Consider the following 19,828-nt stretch of genomic DNA (forward strand, 5'->3'; position numbering starts at 1 on the left):
TGGCGTTTTCCGTCAGACATACTCGAATCGATTCTTATTAGAATAATATATCAAGTTAATTTGAATGTGTCATCTTAACATTTGCAAAGCATATAGAAAAACTAAACATTTATCATTAAGTTGTATATTAAATGGACAAAGTAGTCATGTTTTTGTAATTATATAATAATTTGTTATATTTATATTTCGTCTAGTTGATAAGATATTAAGTGATATCATATCAATATAAATATCATTAATAATTAAAATTTCCTATTATGTTGAATATTCTTTACTTTTACAATTTTATGTATGACATTTTTATTAAATGTAGAGATAAATAATTAGGATGTACACCCATAAATGAATTTAATTCCATTCATTTCGTCTACTTTTAATTAATGACAAGCACACACACACACACACAAATACACAAAAAGCAAGAAGCCAGCGACGCAAGCACAGAGGTTGCCCATAGTTTGTAGAATTTTCCTATAACGTGAATATTACGACCGCGTTCTTTTCTGCGCCATTATTATAATGTGATTGAATTTCTTCTTTTGTTTTCGAATTAGAAGCTTAAGTCTTGTGTGTTACGTCCTGTACCCTTAGCAGCGGCGTTATAGAATGTCCACGATAAAGCCCGCGTAAAGCCAGATGACCTAATTGAGATTATTTTACGTATACATATATACTAAGACCTTTTGTAGCATAACTAAGTAATTACAAAATTATCGTTGTTTTATTAACATGCTGCCATAATATGACATGCTGTTGCTTAGCTGGCTTATAAATAAAATATTTAAAAAATTTTTTTATTTAAATATTTAAAAAAATCCTGTGTTAAAAAAGTTCCATTTAAACTTGAGTTAATTGTTTTACTTTATTATTTTTTTAATTTAATTTATTAAGATGTTCGTTATGATGTTACTCGATCAAATTAACTTGAAATCGATATAATAATTTGTTCAACATATGTGAGGTGGAAGAAATGATACGATATATTTTCACAACCTTCACATCTTTCTGTGTCTTGAATATAACTAGAATATGAGGGGTTACAAATTTGACCTATTCGAAACTGTTATGTTTACGAAGGAGAAGCTATTCACATTTCGTCTTCATGTCACATTTGTTTATAATACATACATATCCCAATAACCTTTTCACCCAGGATGAATAAAAAATAAATAAAATATATGTCTACCACAATTTAAATGCATCGAATTTAGCTTTCACGTCAACATACATTCATATTGGTATGACACATAGAGAAGCTTTCCACAAACCTGCACAAGGAATTTCCGCTCACTACACAAGACGCGGTGAATCGTAAAGTCATTCGAATTGAATTTGCACATTGCAAACACGAAGTGGTGCAGGAAACTAGCAGTAAACGAAATGGCAAAAACGGGCTAAAATTCCATACCCGCAGGTTGGAGCAATCTCTAAGGTGACTGCTTCGCTTCCGATGCAGTTACTTTACAGTCGGCTGCAGCCGGGTTTAACGAGCATATCCAGCACCGATGCCCGGGCCACGGTTAGAGCTCGCTACCGTTGCCGGATGAAGCCTAGCGCTCATTATAAATAGAACCTTTACGATACGCAATAGGGTTCGATGTTACGTTGTGTTTGTATGCAGGAGGTTGAGTTGTAAGTGCATAATGGCGTGTAATGTGTGTGTGTAGGTGGCTAGCGAGCGGCGGGCGGCCCGGGCGACCCGGCGGCGCGGGCGGGCAGGTGCGCGCTGCCTGTGTGCGTGGAAGACAGGTGAATTAGTGACGCGTGCTAGCTCCCGGTACGGCGCAAGCCCGGGCAAGCTCGTCGCTATAGCGACACTCAGAATTTAATATAGATTGTAGCAAATGAAGGCAAAAAATATATGATACACTGATCAAGGGAAACTGAATGCCAGGAAGAAAACACTTAATAAATTGTCAAATTGCAAATCGAGTAGTATACGTATATTTTAATTGGCACAACGTATTTTTCTCTCTGTAGATCAAAATATAATATTACGATTTTCAAAGTTATGATAAAAAAACGGTATTAACAAGGGTAAAAAAAAAATCTAAATGAAATTGGTATTGTCTGTTATTACGTAATCCTCAAATTTGCATCCTTATATTTTCAATGAAAACCACTTTTATTTTCTTTCGATAGTTCATAGGTTTAAGTTCACAGTTTAGAGTTTAATAAATACTTAAGACTTTAATAATATTGAATACAGATTTAAAACTCACAAAAAAAATACAAGCTTTTAAGGCCGCAGAAAATGATAAGCATTATTCAGTTCTTAAAGACTTATTCAGATTTATTTGATTTATGGTTAGAAGTACATTCAACTGATACTATATGTTTAATGTTTAGATATAAAAGATATTAGGTTTGTATTTACAATTGCACACATGTAGGTGTCGCCTGCAGCGCCCAGCTCGGCTTATATAACAGACACCGTGCAATATTGCACATAACGTGATCCAATCTAAAGCAAAATTAAATGGACTTGTCTGTCTCGAATTTTTGTATAAATGCTTTCAAAGAGGGAGGATATAAGCCGATTATTAACAGACGACGGCTTTGTCTTACTGAAGAGATGAGATTTTATAAATGAGGAGCACTGGGATGTTTTCAATGGAAAGATTTTAATTTCATTTATATTTTCATCTCGTGTTGACTTTTAAATAGAGCGAATGCGCTTGAAATGTATTTAAAACTTTCAATTTAAAATATTTTTTTATAGTTTTAACCGTCTCACATATTTATTGCAGTCAACTGTTGTCAGTATAATACTAAATAAAAAAAGTAATCCTCGTTCTTGTAATGTAGATTTCAAAGTAAAGGATTTTATTATACTTTAGTTTAGAATTAGTGCATGGCCTGTCAAATTGAATATGAAATTTCAAAACTTTTATAATTTTTATTTTATTATTTTTATTTTAATTTTTTTTAATATTAACATATTTTCTACAATTCTGATATTCCCAATATTGTGAGAAATAAGACACCAAAGCATTTTATATAAATATAAAAAATACAAAACAGAGTTTTATTTACTGACATATTTTGGATTTAGAATGTTTGCTACTGAGTTACTAACTAAAATAGCTAAGGATCATAGAGATTACCCCAAAAGTACAAAATCATATTATACTTTTTATAAACAGAATTATATTTACAGATTTTAATTATTTAAAATTGTTATTTGGCTCGAATTTTATTTCAATTAATCGAAAGCTATATCCAATATTGAAATAGACACAAATTCAAATACGTCGAAAACGTTTTGATATAACACGTTGTTTGTAACTAATGAAGAGGTATCGAATTGAAACTTCGATCTGAAGTGCGTTTAATTTATTACCCTCGTAACATTGGAGTTGGTACAAATATTGGCAGGACCGCAGGAGCAGCGTAATTATGCCTAAATATGAGAGCTGCGTCGCCCGGGCCCCGGGGCTCGTAGCTGAACAGTAGTTGTCTCTTTGTTCGGCACATCTTTGCGTATTCATGAGCTTTTATTTCGGAGAATTGCATAAATTTTACTTTGTAAAAAGAATGCTAAACGTCTGTTCGTCTTTTAGGTTTTTGATAAAAGCATACTATATATAAGATACTTTTTTCATTATTAAATTGGAAACAAATAATTATAATTCTAAATAAATGAGATGTTTGAAGCTTATTTATTATTTTGGTATGTTCGTACTGGTTTATACCTATATTAAAAGATAAAGATGTGTATTGACTAATAATTAACAGTTAAGCGTAACCGGTTGATTTATTATTACTAATATTACTTGGTTTCGTATATTCATAGCATGATGTTATATAGCCTATTAACTTCCTTAATAAACCGACTATCTTACGCAAAAAGAAAAAAATAGTATTAGTATAATTTATGCTCCAGGTGTACAGTTATCTTTTTGTAGTTGGTAATAGATTTGTTTTGAAAATACAACATTCTTATAACAAATGGTATGCAGTCCTACGAGCAAGTTTAGACAGCGTCACTAGAGATCGTTAGTTGCGCTAGCGAGTTCCGTAGAAGACCGGGTGTCAGGTGGCACGTAACGGGAAGCTAATACAAAACGTGCCGAGTCGCCTTGGGCTGTAACTCTAAACTCCACTAGTTAAACCATCGCGAGGGAGAACTTTTGAGACAACTCTTCCAAATCCATGTACACGGGGGCGCTGAAACTCGTTAATCATCATGTGTTGCGCGAGTCCTCGGTTTTGTTTACAACTTTGGTGAGCCGCATATAAATTATGACATGGCACACACTTACGACAATACATTTTTATCGTATAATATTATAAGTTCATAATTTAATATTATGAAAAAGCAGATATTTGAAAATGAGTCCATGTGCCCGGGTCGATGGGACGTTATATGGGCGATATCAAACAGCCGGCGGCGAGCGGCGGTCGCATACAAAAGTTAACGGACGTCCGGCTTGATTGAGTGGATCCCTCCCGATACAGCCTCTAATGGCTCGATGACACGGAGTGGGGGAGGGTGACATCATTGAAGTTTTGCGAAGGCTTCTGCTGGGGCTCGTCCGTAACAGCGCCCGGGGATTTCCGGAGCGAAGCGATAGAGATTACTGTAAATATAATTTATTGTTGCTACCGATTACACTTCTGGTTGGAGAAAAAAAAACACATGTACTAACTAAAACATATGTATGAATGTTCGATTTAACATATAATTTTTAAATTCAATAAAAGTCTAAATTTATTTATTATTCAACACAAATAATGTATTTTACAATGAACGGCTTAAAGCCATGGCCTTCTGGCCAGTAAACTTTAGTATAAGAGGGTAAATTATATTTTAGAAAACATTTATATTCATTTAAACATAAAAAAATTACTTGGTATAATTTACTACTAGATATACTGTAACCTATAAAGTACGATATATTATCTACAACAAAAACACCCGATACGATTTCAGAATATTAATTTGATGACAGATGTATCGTAAGTATGGCCATATAATATAAAATGTTCATATCGAGAGTGAGTCGCAATCGCATGATATATGAGGGACGCGATCCGAGCGAGGCTGACGGCGGTCACCGCTCGCCGCGTTTCAGCTCAAAGGAAATCTCATTTTGCGGCCACCCTCGCCTCCCCACGCCCGAGCGCGCCTTTCCAGTGAGGACTTCTATTAAAATTATTTGAGAAAACTCGACACTTTGCCAGACTCGACTCCGACGTCCATCACCCCCTGTTTACGACATTTTTTATTTTCAAGTCCTTTGTTGGATGTGAACGTTAATTAGATATCGCGTTTGAATAACATTATTTTATAAAGTACTTATTAAAAATCAGTCAGGAGGTATTTGCATTCCCTATCACAAATATTTTAAACATATACATACATCGAGCGTTTCGCTCGCTTTAATTTTTAATATAAAAATAAAATCAATGTTACTTCATTATAATGTGAGATTTATCTTATAACAAAACGTATACAACTAAATAACAGATAGGTCTATGACTTTTATAATTATAATAATTAAATTATTTCCGATTAAACTATCACCACAATTATAAGCAATAAAAGATGATAAGAAATGGTATAAAAATATTCAAATAGTTCAATGATAATACGATCGTAAAATAATTTAGTAATAACTATTAGGAGTAGATTTACTATAATCTGACCTTTAGTCGTCAATATGTGGTATTGACCGATTAATAAAATCATCGATCAATCGATTCATAAAATCACCCTCGAGAGTTAGAGAGTGTTTTTCGTACCAATATTTCTGATTGACTGTACCTATGTTAAATTTAACTGTACTATAATTAAGAACTTAAAGAAGAAAGATTGCGGAGATACAACAAAAGAAAATACTATTATATTATTGTTACCTTAAACGTAAAAAAAGAGTCAGTATATAAAAAAATATATTAGGTCGATTTTAATTTGCTTACAGAAGTTAAAATCGCTTGAAACTTTCACATTAATGTAATTCGGATTATAATATAATAATAGATTACTTCTCATAAATACTTCGCGCTTGAGCTTATTTAGTTAATATCGATGGATTCCTATACATACCGATGAAATCGTATGTATGAATACAATTTATTATTATTAATGAATATGTGGTAGCTTTTTTTATGGTTATAGGCTGGCGGACGAGCATATGGGCCACCTGATGGTAAGTGGTCACCATCACCCATAGACAATGACGCTGTAAGAAATATTAACTATTCCTTACATCGTCAATGTGCCACCAACCTTGGGAACTAAGATGTTACGTCCCTTGTGCCTGTAGTTACACTGGCTCACTCAAACCGGAACACAACAATACTGAGTACTGTTATTTGGCGGTAGAATAACTGATGGTGGTACCTACCCAGACGGGCTTGCACAAAGCCCTACCACCAAGTAGTGTTATAGGTACTTCTCTGGTTTTAAAAGCCTCGCGAATTCCGCTGAGCTAAAAGCGGAGAATAACTAGTAAGGTATGAATGACAGTAATCGTAAGTAACACCCAGGAACTTGGGTACTATTTGAAGACTGAGATATTTTGTTACGTATTAATTACTTAAAATCTCCGTTATTTTTTGTTCATCGCAATATTAACAAAAAAACAAAAGTTTACCATTACTGATTTCCAAGATTTTATAAAAAGCTTGTGTTGGGATTATCCATATTTCGGCGGTGCGGTATATATTTTATGAATATATTTTGTTTCTCTCTGCGTTTAAAAATAGGAAAAGTAAAGTTTACGTAAACGTGTTTTTATATCGTTTATAATTTATATATATTATTGTTTTTATTCTTCCCCTTTGTACTCAGATATACACATCGAAAACAATACAGTGATGTTTTAAGAGCGTGTGCTGGACCAAAAGTTATAACTCTTACATTAACATCGATATAATTACATATAATAAAAATACATCAAATACATGTTGATATTACAAAGTATAGAGTCTTTATAGAGCTTACCTATATATTATATCTAATGTTATGTATGCCGTATACAATATCGACTTACTACTACCAACCTATAGCTCTAATGTTAAGGAGTGAATAGTAAAAAATGACATTTGAATTTCGCAATTTATCTCTAAGAAAGAATTTGGGTATTTTCACGATTAGTAGCCGGTACACGTTTCATCATTAGCATAATTCGATCGTTAAGGTATTATTCTGTTATGATATAAATATATTTTAACTGACAGTAGTCGAAGTGTTGAAGGATAGTGTTCGTAAAGCTGGTTTCATTACAAATAAGTATTTATTTATAAAAATCAATCTCGTATATCTCAAACAAAATATTAAGTGACTAATTAATCAATAAAGTTAATCGATAAATTGTTTGTAGTAAAGATATTTTTCCTCGTGCTTAATGTGGTAACTAATGTTAATTAAATATCTTATAGTATAAAAATTAAATTGAACTCAAGGTGATAAAAGTTTTTATGATTTATTTACAAAACCTGTAAGTATGTTTTGATGAACTTTACCAGATAGTAACTTAATATATCAAGATTGATGTATCTATCTTGTTTCGTAAGAGCTAAGTCAAACATTTTTTTTAATATTTTCAGTTTCTGAATAATGTTGAAATTGTAAATGTGAACATAACTTAGCAATGAAGATTTTTATTTCTTTATTTAAAATCTTCACAATAGTAACAGTTTAAGACTAGTGAAACATGAAAAATATTGTATTCCTCGCCTGGCAGATTTCAAATTACGAGGCGTGTTGGGGTGTATTACGTCTTACGCTTCGGGGCATCTTGATAAAGGAGCGTCGAGAGCCGAAATATTTGCATGGCATGCTACTTACTTCAGACATTCCATACCTATATTCTACACTTGCTTACTTGCCACAACACAGTCATGTGTTGTTAGCCTTGAGTTAAATCTTAGAAACAAGTATGCTACTGATGTATTCCAAAGTAATGTACAATTTTATGGTTAAAGATTAATACCAAACTAAAATACGTTTACAACTAAGATTATTCCGCTCATTACTATGTTTGCAACGTTTTGTCAATGTCGTTTAGGTAAGTTGTTGTTCCAGTAAAGGTCGCTGTGAACTTTCGTCACAGATATGAGGTCGATTCATCATATTCTCATTATTTGACAGGCTCATTATTCGAAGACTGTAAAACAAATGATTACAAATGAATCGGGTGGTGCGAGCGGGGAGTGCGTTTCCATGGCGACGCGAGACGATCGATCCGCCCCGCCCGCGCACTCTGTGCGCCTCCAATTAAATAATGATTCACACGTTAGCAATGATGAATACGAGTTATATCAAAACCGCTTTGGGATATGAATACATATCTACTACATATTTTGAAAAGGAGATTACAGGAGAGAAACCATATTGGGCCTCCCTCGGTAGTAACACTCGTATGGTAAATGCGTTTAGGAAAAACGAATTGGTTCAACAAGTTATGTATGATTTTCCTAAAATATATATGATGAACTTCAAACAAAATTGGGTAACATTTCATTTTTAAGAAATATATGTTTGTATGTTAACTTTAATTTGCAATTGATAGAATAATACCAATTAACAAAATATTATTGTTAGAAATTTAAAAAATGATGTATATTATTGTTTATATTATAGAATAGAACATTATTTCGGTTTATTTTAATAATATTAGGTCTTTATAAGCCTTAAACGTAAGCTTGTCATTCAAGGCCCATTTTTTTTATTTGAAACAAGGCTCTTTAGAACATAATATGCTTTAATATTTATAGCTCAACATTAAGTTTTCCATAATTTATGTAATCATAGTAATTGTGATTTTCAATTAACACTCAGTTATACTACAGCCGCATTTTAAAACGATTCCCAGGTTAAGCGCTTTTTAATTATAATTTTATTGCCACAACGTTATTATGTCGGTTAAGAGTTTAAATATTTGTTTGAAAATAGTTTTATAATTGAACTGCGTTGCCTGGGTTATTTAATTTCATTTTTCACATAAAATTGGACGGCAGCTTGAGGTCACTTTTCAAAAGACTTTACTTCGGATGCCAATAAACGATTGGCTCGAAGTTGGCGTATCTACGACAGGTTTATAGGAATAACACCTAAAATAGTACGTTTAAATGCGGCGCACCGGAGTGGGCCCGATGTAAGCTTTATCGGATCAGACGGGCTAAACTCTTACCGACCTCCCCTAGTAAAGGGGTTATCACTATTAAAATTTGCGCTCATAAATGCTCGTCAAATAGAGATTTATTTTAGAAATAGAACAATCTTAGGCATATTTTACACTGAATGTTGTAGGTGATTACTTATAATTTATAAAATATGAATGTTATTTTAAATTCTTATAATAAAGTAGTGTGTTTAGAGTTCTGGTTAGGAGGTGGGTCTGCTCAATTACGCACCTTTTTCCACTTCACAAATGTATAAAACTCATTGAAGTTTAAATTGATTTCAGCCATCCAATGAATATCATCAAAGGTATAATTATTTTGAATACGGTTGGATGATTATGTATCATGTATATGATACTATTAGAAAATGTAACGAATTTCTTGTACTTTGCATCAGTGCGTTAGGAGCGAATGGGCAGACGTAAGAGCTGCATTTTAATTAAAATCTCGTAGCGAGAGATAGCGCACGTTGTTGACTTTATTTTTCGCTTTTTCCAGTGGTTTGCTAGCAGTCTGAAAAATTGAAGGAGGTTTAACTCGGCGCTCGCAGCTAAAACCTGCGATAACGATAATACCGTGCCCGCATTTAAATAGGAGATTCTTGACGGGCATCTCCCAAGTGTTAATTCGAAATTTTCATTTGCGGTAAAATTTAAATATTTAAAACTACCTCTGGCAAATACAAAATGTTATCGTTCAAAGTTTTATGTAAAACATTAATTAATGTACATTGCGATGTTTTTGTTACCAAAAAAAATATTCAAAGATGTAATTTTTGCAAAAAGTGTCCCGAAGCTTTGTTTTCACGTTGTCACGACAAATATACAAAATTTAGTCATAAATATTTTCGTATTTAGCCGCTCCCGTAATAAATATCATTAAAGTTATGTTATCAAGTGAAGCTATGGGTGTTCGTTAAGTGTCAACCACAACTCTCATTAAGCGTTTTCGTAATAAATACACAGGCGTCGCAATTAATGCCCATCGAACTCACACGTGGATGGGTAGCCGGCTTAATTATTTCCCCTGTAGATTTGTTCAATGGAATATAATGGCCCTTGGGCGATAATAGCGTGTCGTGTCATGCCGATGTGAATATTAGACAGAGTGTGAACTGTAGGTACTCGTGAATAGATGGCAGGGAGCTTCAGTCGGATACATTCTATTCAGTTAATAACTTTCGATTTAGATCATTCATATTATGTTCATGGTGAATCGATTGCAGAAATTATATTGTTTTCAATGGCTATAATTTAGTTTACACAAATTATTTTTTATAAATACTTAACAAATACATTTCATAAGGACTTGACAATCATTTTGATGTCGTTCCAAATGACATGTTATTCGTACGTTATTCGTGTACTTCTTTAATAAAATCCGTCTTGCCAGCAAACTAATTGGTTAGATGAAAAGGTGAAGTAGCTCTCGCAGAGCTGTATGTATGTTATAAGAGAAATTTCTTCATTGAATTACGTGTAGTATGCAGTGCAAAGTGTAATAAGTATTTGTATGGGGTGGTGCTGCGAGGGCGGCGATCGAGCAGATCAAGGGCGCGTCAGACGGTGGGGCGGCGAAGGGGGACGTGTGGGCCGGCGGGGCGGGAGGAGCGGGGCGAGGGGCTGGACGCGGGATGCTGCGCCGGAGAGCGCGCAGATCAATATCTCGCGTTACCGGGGTGACGCCGCGCCAGACCGAGTGCCTCCCGTACTATGCCTCCCTGGCCGCCCCCACGTCAACCCACAACTCGCTTATTTAATACATGCCGTATCTGGGATGCGAGCTTTTTCATGTTAAATGACAGGGCAGCGTAATACGCTTTAATTCCGAGTCACCGCGCCCGTGATAGTCGCGCGGCTCTCTGGCTGAGGGCTCCGGCGTTACATCGCCGGCTCTTACGATGACATTGACCCCTATCCCAGGGTGCTCGCTGTGTCTTTCGTACCCATTACCCTACATAGCTCACCATGAATAATACAAATAATAAAACATGACAAATTACTCCAACACAACGATTATTTTATCAATGATAGTTGTTTTCACATTATAAAAATATTATACAGTATATATTTGTATTGAACTCATTATTTTTTTGTTATTTTATTGCAAATAAAATCAATTTTAGAATTATATATTCAGATTAAATTATATTCGCCACTTATAAAATGTTACAATTTTATACAAAACAGTTGGGAATGTAGGACAAAGGAAAAATGAAACAGCACACATTAATAATTCTATGTATTTTATTTTATACCAAAATAAATTCAATCAACATCGTTATACAGTCCGACTTCATTAAAATATAATAAAAGCAACCACAGAGAATTTACTAGGATTATTGAATTAAAGTAAACAGAATAATTTATATAAGTACCTTGTCACGATCGTTAAACGAAAATTGCGTTTGTATTCTTTGTTAAGGAAAGCTGTTCGGAACTAATGTGGCACGAAGGTATAGATATATATTCAGGGTTATATGGTTTGCTATGCTTAAAAATAATAGCAATTGTCTATTAATTATTTTGATTATGACTTCAAACCTCTTTTTTTTTGTAAATTTTTCTGATTACCTTTTCTGTTTAATAATGATTACTAGTTAATTTTATGGCGTGTTTGCGTCATCGATTTTTCCAATTTTATTTTTATCTAAGTATATTCTATTCATTGCTACGGGCTCGTGCTAAGTGCATCGCTCGGAACATTAATTGAATCAGACGTCGCTTTACATACATAAGCATTCTGTTTCTGTTATAGAATCTAGGACAGATAACTAAAATGATAAAATAGATTTCAAATAAAATTACGAAAATAAATAAAAATCCTTATTTTGAGTGTTATTACATGATATTATAACAATAAAGTCGATTAATACTTAAAGAAAGAAAAATAAAAATTACGGGCATACACCTAAAGAAACCACAAACTAAAAACTAATAAATTACGAATATTTTAATGAAAATAAAACTATAAATTATGCAAATAAATTATTTGCTCTATTGTGGACAAAAGTCCCTACTATAGTAATACTATATTTTTGAGTAAGACTCAAAATGCGAATTAACATTTACTATGTACGTAAGTATTCAAACGTGATAAGTACAGAAATTTCTCTTCTCCATCTAAAACTTTCCATGAAATTATAATTCGTATAGCGGCCGGCATAAGGCGTGGGCAGAATATTTTTAGTATCTTCTCCCTTGGCTAATCTAGGTCAGATGTATTTGATTTGTCTTTTATCTGACAAAAGTATGTTCGTATATACTATGCTTGTATTATAGAACAAATGTATTGACCCAAAACGATTAAAAAATACAGTGTTAATTTAATATAGTACATATGTTTTGCTATATAAAAGGATGAAAATTTTACAATACTACTACACAATATTCTTGTAGAATATATAAGAATAATAAATAGTTAATTATATAAATAGCTTTCTTTAATAGTAAAGTAATTCGTAATGACATGTTTAGCTAGAAAGACGTCATATAGTATAATTTGACATACACATGGTAAATGATAATTCAAAGAGAATACGTTAACGCTTTGGTACACTATTATATATTTATATACTTTTACTATTATCTATTTTTATATTAATATGAAATGCCTCAGAATTATCAGAGCCACTATAATGGCAATTTTTGTTAAAAGTTGTACTGTATCTTCACAAATTGAAAAATACGATACCGTGTCTTTCCAAATATTTAAATAGACTATACAGTTTTCTAGCTGTCTTCGTAATGAAACTTAGAATGGCAGCTGTGTCAGGAGTGCCACACCTCTCATGATCCAGTGGTCGGGCGGCTGCGCGGTGGGCAGCCTCATGAAGAGAATGTAGTTGGTGGAATGTCCTGTGGTCGAGAGTACACCGCGCCGGTCGCCCGTCTTATACAGCGGACAGTTGTAGAACACGTCCGTCGGTATATCCTCCCGCTTCAGGGGGATCAACCACACCTAAATATAGTTCACACATAAATCAAGCGTTGCCCTTTAAATCTTATCAACGACAACGACAACAGCTACAGAATACCAACACAATGCCTCATTTATATGTAATGAATAGAAAATCTTATTTTTAATCTTAGTTTAAAAATTTATTATTGTTGGATTTTTTAATGTTTATGTTATTTGTTTTAGATAAAAGCGCTTAAAATAATATGTCAATTAATCACCCTGTTTTGAGATTATACAGATCACTTAACTTGTTCGTATATGCAACAGGTCATAAAAATAGCCAATCCGTGAAATATATTGCCAAGTCATCTTTTTCATTTGTAATCTATCTTTCGAAGCGGCGGTGTTTTTAACTTTATTTGGCTTATTTAGCTTAATCAATGACTACTTATTTCACGCAAATATGAAAATCAAAATTGACTCATTTAAAAATATAGCGTTTTGACGTTCGATGCACAAAATGCAAAAAAAAAAAATAAAAGGGCATTTTTAAAAAAATTTGCACGTTTTCTAGATAAAAAGTTATCTAAGAAAAGTATAGTTAATTGGAGTCGTAATAAGTAATATTTGTTGACTATCTATTCCAAAAATGCATTTAACATTTCATTTGCAATGCAAATGGTTTCAAATAAATGCAAAATAGTTCAAAATGAATTGTACTGAAACGCACCAACATTAAGTTAGAGGCAACAAGTTTGACTCGAAATAAATTAAGTTGATGATAACCGTCATATGTGTCACTAAGATGGAACTAAAACGGTTACCTTCACCTTCATTTTCTTACCGATAGGTCTTGTGTCTAGTAACATTGGCTCACTCACCTTTTTAACCGGAACACAAAACTACTAAGTATTGCTGCTTAGCGGTAAAATTTGTGATTAGTGAACTCTACCCTCGCGTCTCGACGGGGCTGCACGAGTATGTAGATGTAAATTACATTTTGTATTTGTTTAATTTATATAGGTTTCATTGATTTTATTTTAATTTTTATCCTTATTTTAACTATTGTTTTTGCCGATTAAGTTAATAGCTTACATTCAAAAAATATAGAATATATATTATAAAATACGAATTATAATACTGTGATACAAGGCTCAAAATTATTTTTTGGACCTATATTAAAACAGTACCTACATTGGTTTAATAGAGATATATACAAGTATACAATTTGGAAACGTAGGGCATATATAGATAGGGGCAGAATTTCTGATGCCTTTCGTCAAATGTAATAAATCTTTCTCAATGCAATATAAACTGCCCTCAAAAGTGTGACAAACATTCTTAAAGTACAACTCAATGTGTGTTTAACATTAGCAACTGTATATATAATATTTAAGCAATATAATAAAAGAACTTCGAGCCAAGTTTCTCTGTCTGTTTTTGTATAAACTTGAATAAGACCAAGGTCACAATCTCTGCAGGCATATAAGACTGACACCGATAAATGCTGAAAAAAAGCATACTTCAAGAACTCTTTATCTTTAAGAAAAGAGACTGTATTTTGTAAAACTTCGTGAAGCCTTTAAATCTCCATGTACTTGGATCGATCAATTAACAATATGGATACCGTCAAATTTAGTAGGCCTCGGGAGAGGTCGACTTCAATTAGGTGAGTCAATGTATGACAATAATAATTAAGATTTGATATTTTTACTTTTTATCGCAATTTGAAGAGCTTCAATTCGAAAAATTAAGCGGTATTGTTTACTTCATATTTGCATGAAATAATTATTATATACACAATATATACATAATTCGCTAATAACTCTTAATAAAATCTAAAATATTTTAAGAATTGGAACAATTGAAAGTCAAATACAATCTTCTCTTTTTGTATGTTTAACTATCTAAAATTCTTGCAAAATTGCAAACTAATGTTACTGTAACTTATCATGATTTTAATGCTGCCTTCGAAAAAAAGCAATCTATTTAGCTACACAGATTACACACATAATTTGAAGACATGCAAGAAAATGATCGATTTTCTGGAAAAATAGCAAAACAATAATGAAATGCAGTAGAAGTTATTTAGGACACGGTAGCATACCCAAGTGAGAAAAGTAGTAGTTTGGTTTTTTGTCCCCTAACAACCGGTGAGTTCCACATTACTTCATGTGAAAGAAACGCGTAAATGTGTTGTTCCAATGTTTTATGTATTACTTGCTAGCTCTTAGTGTAAACCATCTGGGTAAAATAATCACGCTCTCATAATATATTCTTCCACCAAACAGCAATACATAGTACTTTTATGTTCCGGTGAGTGAGCCAATTTAATTACAGGAACTAGAGGCGTAACATCTGATTCTCCAAAGTTCATGCATTGACTTCCGTACATCGGCAATGCGCCACATATTCATTCGATTAATATGCGCTAATGTACGCTAATGTCTTTGAGCCGTAGTGATCACCTACGACTGTGGTCATGAGCCTACCCGCAAACCAATGTAAAAAAATTATAGTAACAAATTAGCAAATCACGTCGACTTACTTACCAGTCATAAAATTTTATACCTGTTATAAAAGAAAGTGTTTAATTTCTATAATACTAACCGGTGGGAAATCGTCGTACAGAACTTTAGGCATGGACTCGTCAACGATGTAGTCTTCCATGTTCCAGCGCGCACCCTCCATGAACAGACCGCGGATATAAACACCTTCATCTGGAGGCGTCTCCAGGTGGAAGGAGCGCTGGACCTTTTGATGTAAAAACACAATAGAAATATTTCGTATTTTTTCTTCGATAACTGCGACATTTGTGATATATACATAATTTGGGAATAAGAGTAAAGAAATATAAACTCAAAACATGCAAATTCATACGTATTTTCCTTCAATTTCAATAATGATTGAGTTCGTATTTCAATCACGAACACTAGTCCAACGATTAGGCGCAGATCGCGTGACTTGTTTCTTTAATTTACACCTAAGTAAACATTGTTGAAAACTTTTTTTTTTTAATAGCACCCGGATTTTTAATTTGTCCTGGGATCTGCAGCCTTACAAGTTATTTCCTAACGACGTTGCTAATGATTTCTAATAGAATACTATTCGATAATGCATTGAACATGGAATGTCATGTAGTACTAGTCCAACGATTAGGCGCAGATCGCGTGACTTGTTTCTTTAATTTACACCTAAGTAAACATTGTTGAAAACTTTTTTTTTTTAATAGCACCCGGATTTTTAATTTGTCCTGGGATCTGCAGCCTTACAAGTTATTTCCTAACGACGTTGCTAATGATTTCTAATAGAATACTATTCGATAATGCATTGAACATGGAATGTCATGTAGTACTAATAACTACTAGCTATTTTATTGACACCAATGGCGCCTCTAATGATCACTGAAAAGTGTTCGGACGACGTAAGAATGTGTTATATAGTTTTATTAGATACAAGCGGTCCGTCCCGGCTTCGCACGGGTGCAAATACTAATAATACTACAGATTGCCTTTATGTACAACTTTCAGCCTTATTTTGTCTTCGGACAATTCAAACCATAACGTCATTTCACGTTGAACATTTTAGAAAATATTCATTCAAATTACATGCTACAAAAGGCCATATTGATCTATAATAAATTCACGGTGTATTTAAGGCAATTGGATAAATATTAATGCGTTATTCTTTTACATCGTTTCGCACATAAGAGACTATTTATCGTAAAAAGTAAAGAATTAAAAAGGTTAATATGGGTTATGCCTAAAAGATAGATATATACCATCACGGTCTTTTTTGTTGAACTTTTCAATTTGTACAATATTGTAGTACATTATTTTCATCTATCTCGTAGAGTTCAGCCAGCGTAACCAATTAAAATATAGACAAGCAAAAAAAAAAATAACTCAAGGCGTTTTCTTTATAGAAATAAATTTGCTTCTAAAATTATGCAATTTGGATCAATAACTTAGGACGTTACATTGACAATATATGTAATGGAATAATTGGGCGAGGGTACAATAACTTATTAGTTAAAAGAATATCAGTGTGTGTTAGTGCTACGATTTATGTATTCAAAACAACATTTAAATAATTAAAGAATGATGAACTGAAAACCGTATATATTAACCTTAATATTAACCGTATAATGAAATGAACGAAAAACCGTATTCGAAACCTAAATGTAAAAATTAATCATTAATTGCTTCTATTGGAACGCAAATGAATTTGGTTACAGAGCACTTAACAAAAAAGGTTACACGGAATTCAATGACGGTTGCGCTTTGTTTGAAATTGGATTACATTATAGCGTTTTAATGAATCAGTAGGCATATTCGATATTCATTTATATATGTACGAGTTTATAAATACACAGCGTTTATTTTATTTTCTGTACGTGTATATTTTTTATTATTTGTTTTACAATTATAATAAAAATATACACCTTTCACTCATCAAGAGAAATCAACTTAATTATAGAAAACATATTTTATTTGTCATCACGCATATCGCAATTTATAACATATTTATATTCTATTTCTAGCGGTCTTATACAAATATCTTATGTATACACACTATTTGATTAGCTACATTTTTGCAATGTAAAGACTTTCAATTTCATTTGTTGCTTTGATAAACAATATTTTTCATATAGGTATATTTTGGATAATTTATCAAACATCTTTAATCTTTATATATTTTTTACCATCTGTGTGATTTTGGTGTATTGTATGTATTTTAAGTTTCACTAAAATTATTTCAGTTTTTGCAATAAGGAGTAACAAATATTCATACATACAAATATTCACCTTAATAATATTAATAAGGATTGAACCATATAACGTAATTTTAAATTAAATACGATCCGCAAGCCTAAATCTATAGGCAATTGTATCGTCGAGCCACGCCCGATCATAATATATTTATCAGTGTGTGATGTGTTCACACGACCAACAACACGATTGTTATTTACGACACAATTCGAGAGCAATAGCAGCTTTATAGACGATTTTTATTTGACATTGTATTATTAAGTCGTGGACGCTTATCCTGATGCAGGAAGAGATATAAAGCTGTAGAACTATTTATGCTAACATAAATTTTAGTACAAATCTTCTGACATATTACGGTAATAGCGTGAGCCGATTTTTGTCCTAGTAATTATGGGATAACAGCTGCACATAGAAGATCGGTTATGGACTTGTTTTGAAGAACTCCATCAATAGATGTTCAGAAAATGAAAGAGGATCCTTAATTGCAACATAGGATTACGATTTAACAAATAACAAGGAAAAAAGTTACTGGCCGGATAAAGAGCGGGGCTATCGCTATAAGTAAATAAAATTTAAAACGTGCGAACAGACATTGTCAGTTTACAGTGAAAATAAATCAAAACCAAACCTGCCATAGATTTCGAAATTTCTGAAAATATGTTGAATTAACGTAAAGTTTCGCGTGCGACACACTAGTACTATTATAGAAAGGCAAAGCAATCAATGTTAGGGTGAAATAACAAAGTAAGCAAAGAACTGACCTCGTAGTGGAAGGCGAGCTGGTCGATGGGTATGCGGTACTTGCGCGCGTAGCTCTGCTGCGCCGCCGTCAGGAACGCTTGCGGGAAGTAGAAGCCCGACAGCCAGAACACCACCGGCGGACCGTATTGATGCCAGTGCTGTCGGATTTATGAGCGATTTTGTAGTTTTGCAGATGAATGAATGCGGAGGAATGAGGGACATATTGTGAGGAAGGCCTTGAGCATGAATGTGGATGGATATAGAGGTAGAGGACGACCAAGAAAACGATGGATGGACTGTGTGAAAGACGATATGGTTAGAAAGAATGTTACTTGTGAGATGACGTCTGACAGAGAAGTATGGAAGGAGAAGATATGCTGCGCCGACCCCAAATAAAATTGGGAAAAGGGCAGGAGGATGATGATGATTTGTAGTTTTGCAGATTTTTTCGAAAAGTATTTTCTTTTGTAAAAATAATGAATTATTTCTTCCATCTAAGGTAATTAATAATACAACATTCATCTTCGAAGTAAAGTGTAACATGTAATTCCATAATGTTGTACCTACCTGCAAAAACTCAAGCCTGGCCAGTAGGTCACTGAAGTAAGAGCCGAGAGGCTTGAGCGAGGGGTAGCTCTTGCCGGCCCACAGCGCGGGGATGCGGCCGCGGACCATGCTCGTCAGCACTTCCTCTGTTATGTCCGTCAGAACGCTTACGCCTGGCAAAATAATAACATCAGGATAAGTAATCAAATGTACTTCATCAAAAAAAGTCATTTTGGGTTAATATTGTATATTTTCGTATGACAGTAACGCTACCTTGTCTGCGCTATAATATTTGTAAGTGGTTGGTACAGGTTTGTTCAAAATTGTCTGATTAGCATACCGCTAAACAATAGGTGTTGCTGTAGCAGTATTGCTGAACTTTGGTTTTAAGGATGAATAAGGCAGTTAGAACTAAAGACACTCAAGGTCTACTACCAATGTATATGGTAATGTAATTACCTAACTAGCTTACCTTGGACAGCTCCAATCACAGCTCTGGAGCTCGACCTCACGACGCTGACGAGCCGCTCGTACCTGGCCGCCTCCTGTATGACGACGATGGACATGGGCGTCATGTCCGCGGGCTTGATGTCGCCCTCGTGGGACGGACCCGTTAGGATCTTGTTGGGCAGCCGCGCCAAGATATCGTCAGCTATCGCCATGGCCTGTTGTTCTGGTGTGGCCCCACCACCGCCGGCGGCCATTGTATCCTGATACACGAATAGTACTATTAC

The 19,828-nt window shown here is 33.7% G+C and overlaps 1 protein-coding gene across 1 annotated transcript in view; it reads right to left on the reverse strand.

Annotated features, from left to right (window-relative positions):
- Positions 1 to 12,105: 12,105 nt before the first annotated feature.
- The window catches only part of LOC124530963 (dynein axonemal heavy chain 7), a 38,067-nt gene continuing 30,344 nt past the window's right edge, over positions 12,106 to 19,828 (reverse strand). The window contains exons 71-75 of the mRNA XM_047105337.1: positions 19,567 to 19,804; positions 19,116 to 19,267; positions 18,569 to 18,706; positions 15,646 to 15,789; positions 12,106 to 13,095 (exon numbers count right to left, since the gene is read on the reverse strand). Of these exons, the coding sequence (XP_046961293.1) occupies positions 12,889 to 13,095; positions 15,646 to 15,789; positions 18,569 to 18,706; positions 19,116 to 19,267; positions 19,567 to 19,804 (879 nt within the window). The 3' untranslated portion in view covers positions 12,106 to 12,888. The remainder of the gene's footprint in view (positions 13,096 to 15,645; positions 15,790 to 18,568; positions 18,707 to 19,115; positions 19,268 to 19,566; positions 19,805 to 19,828) is intronic.

This window comes from Vanessa cardui, chromosome 7 (assembly GCF_905220365.1).
Source record: "Vanessa cardui chromosome 7, ilVanCard2.1, whole genome shotgun sequence".
Lineage (NCBI taxonomy): Eukaryota > Metazoa > Arthropoda > Insecta > Lepidoptera > Nymphalidae > Vanessa > Vanessa cardui.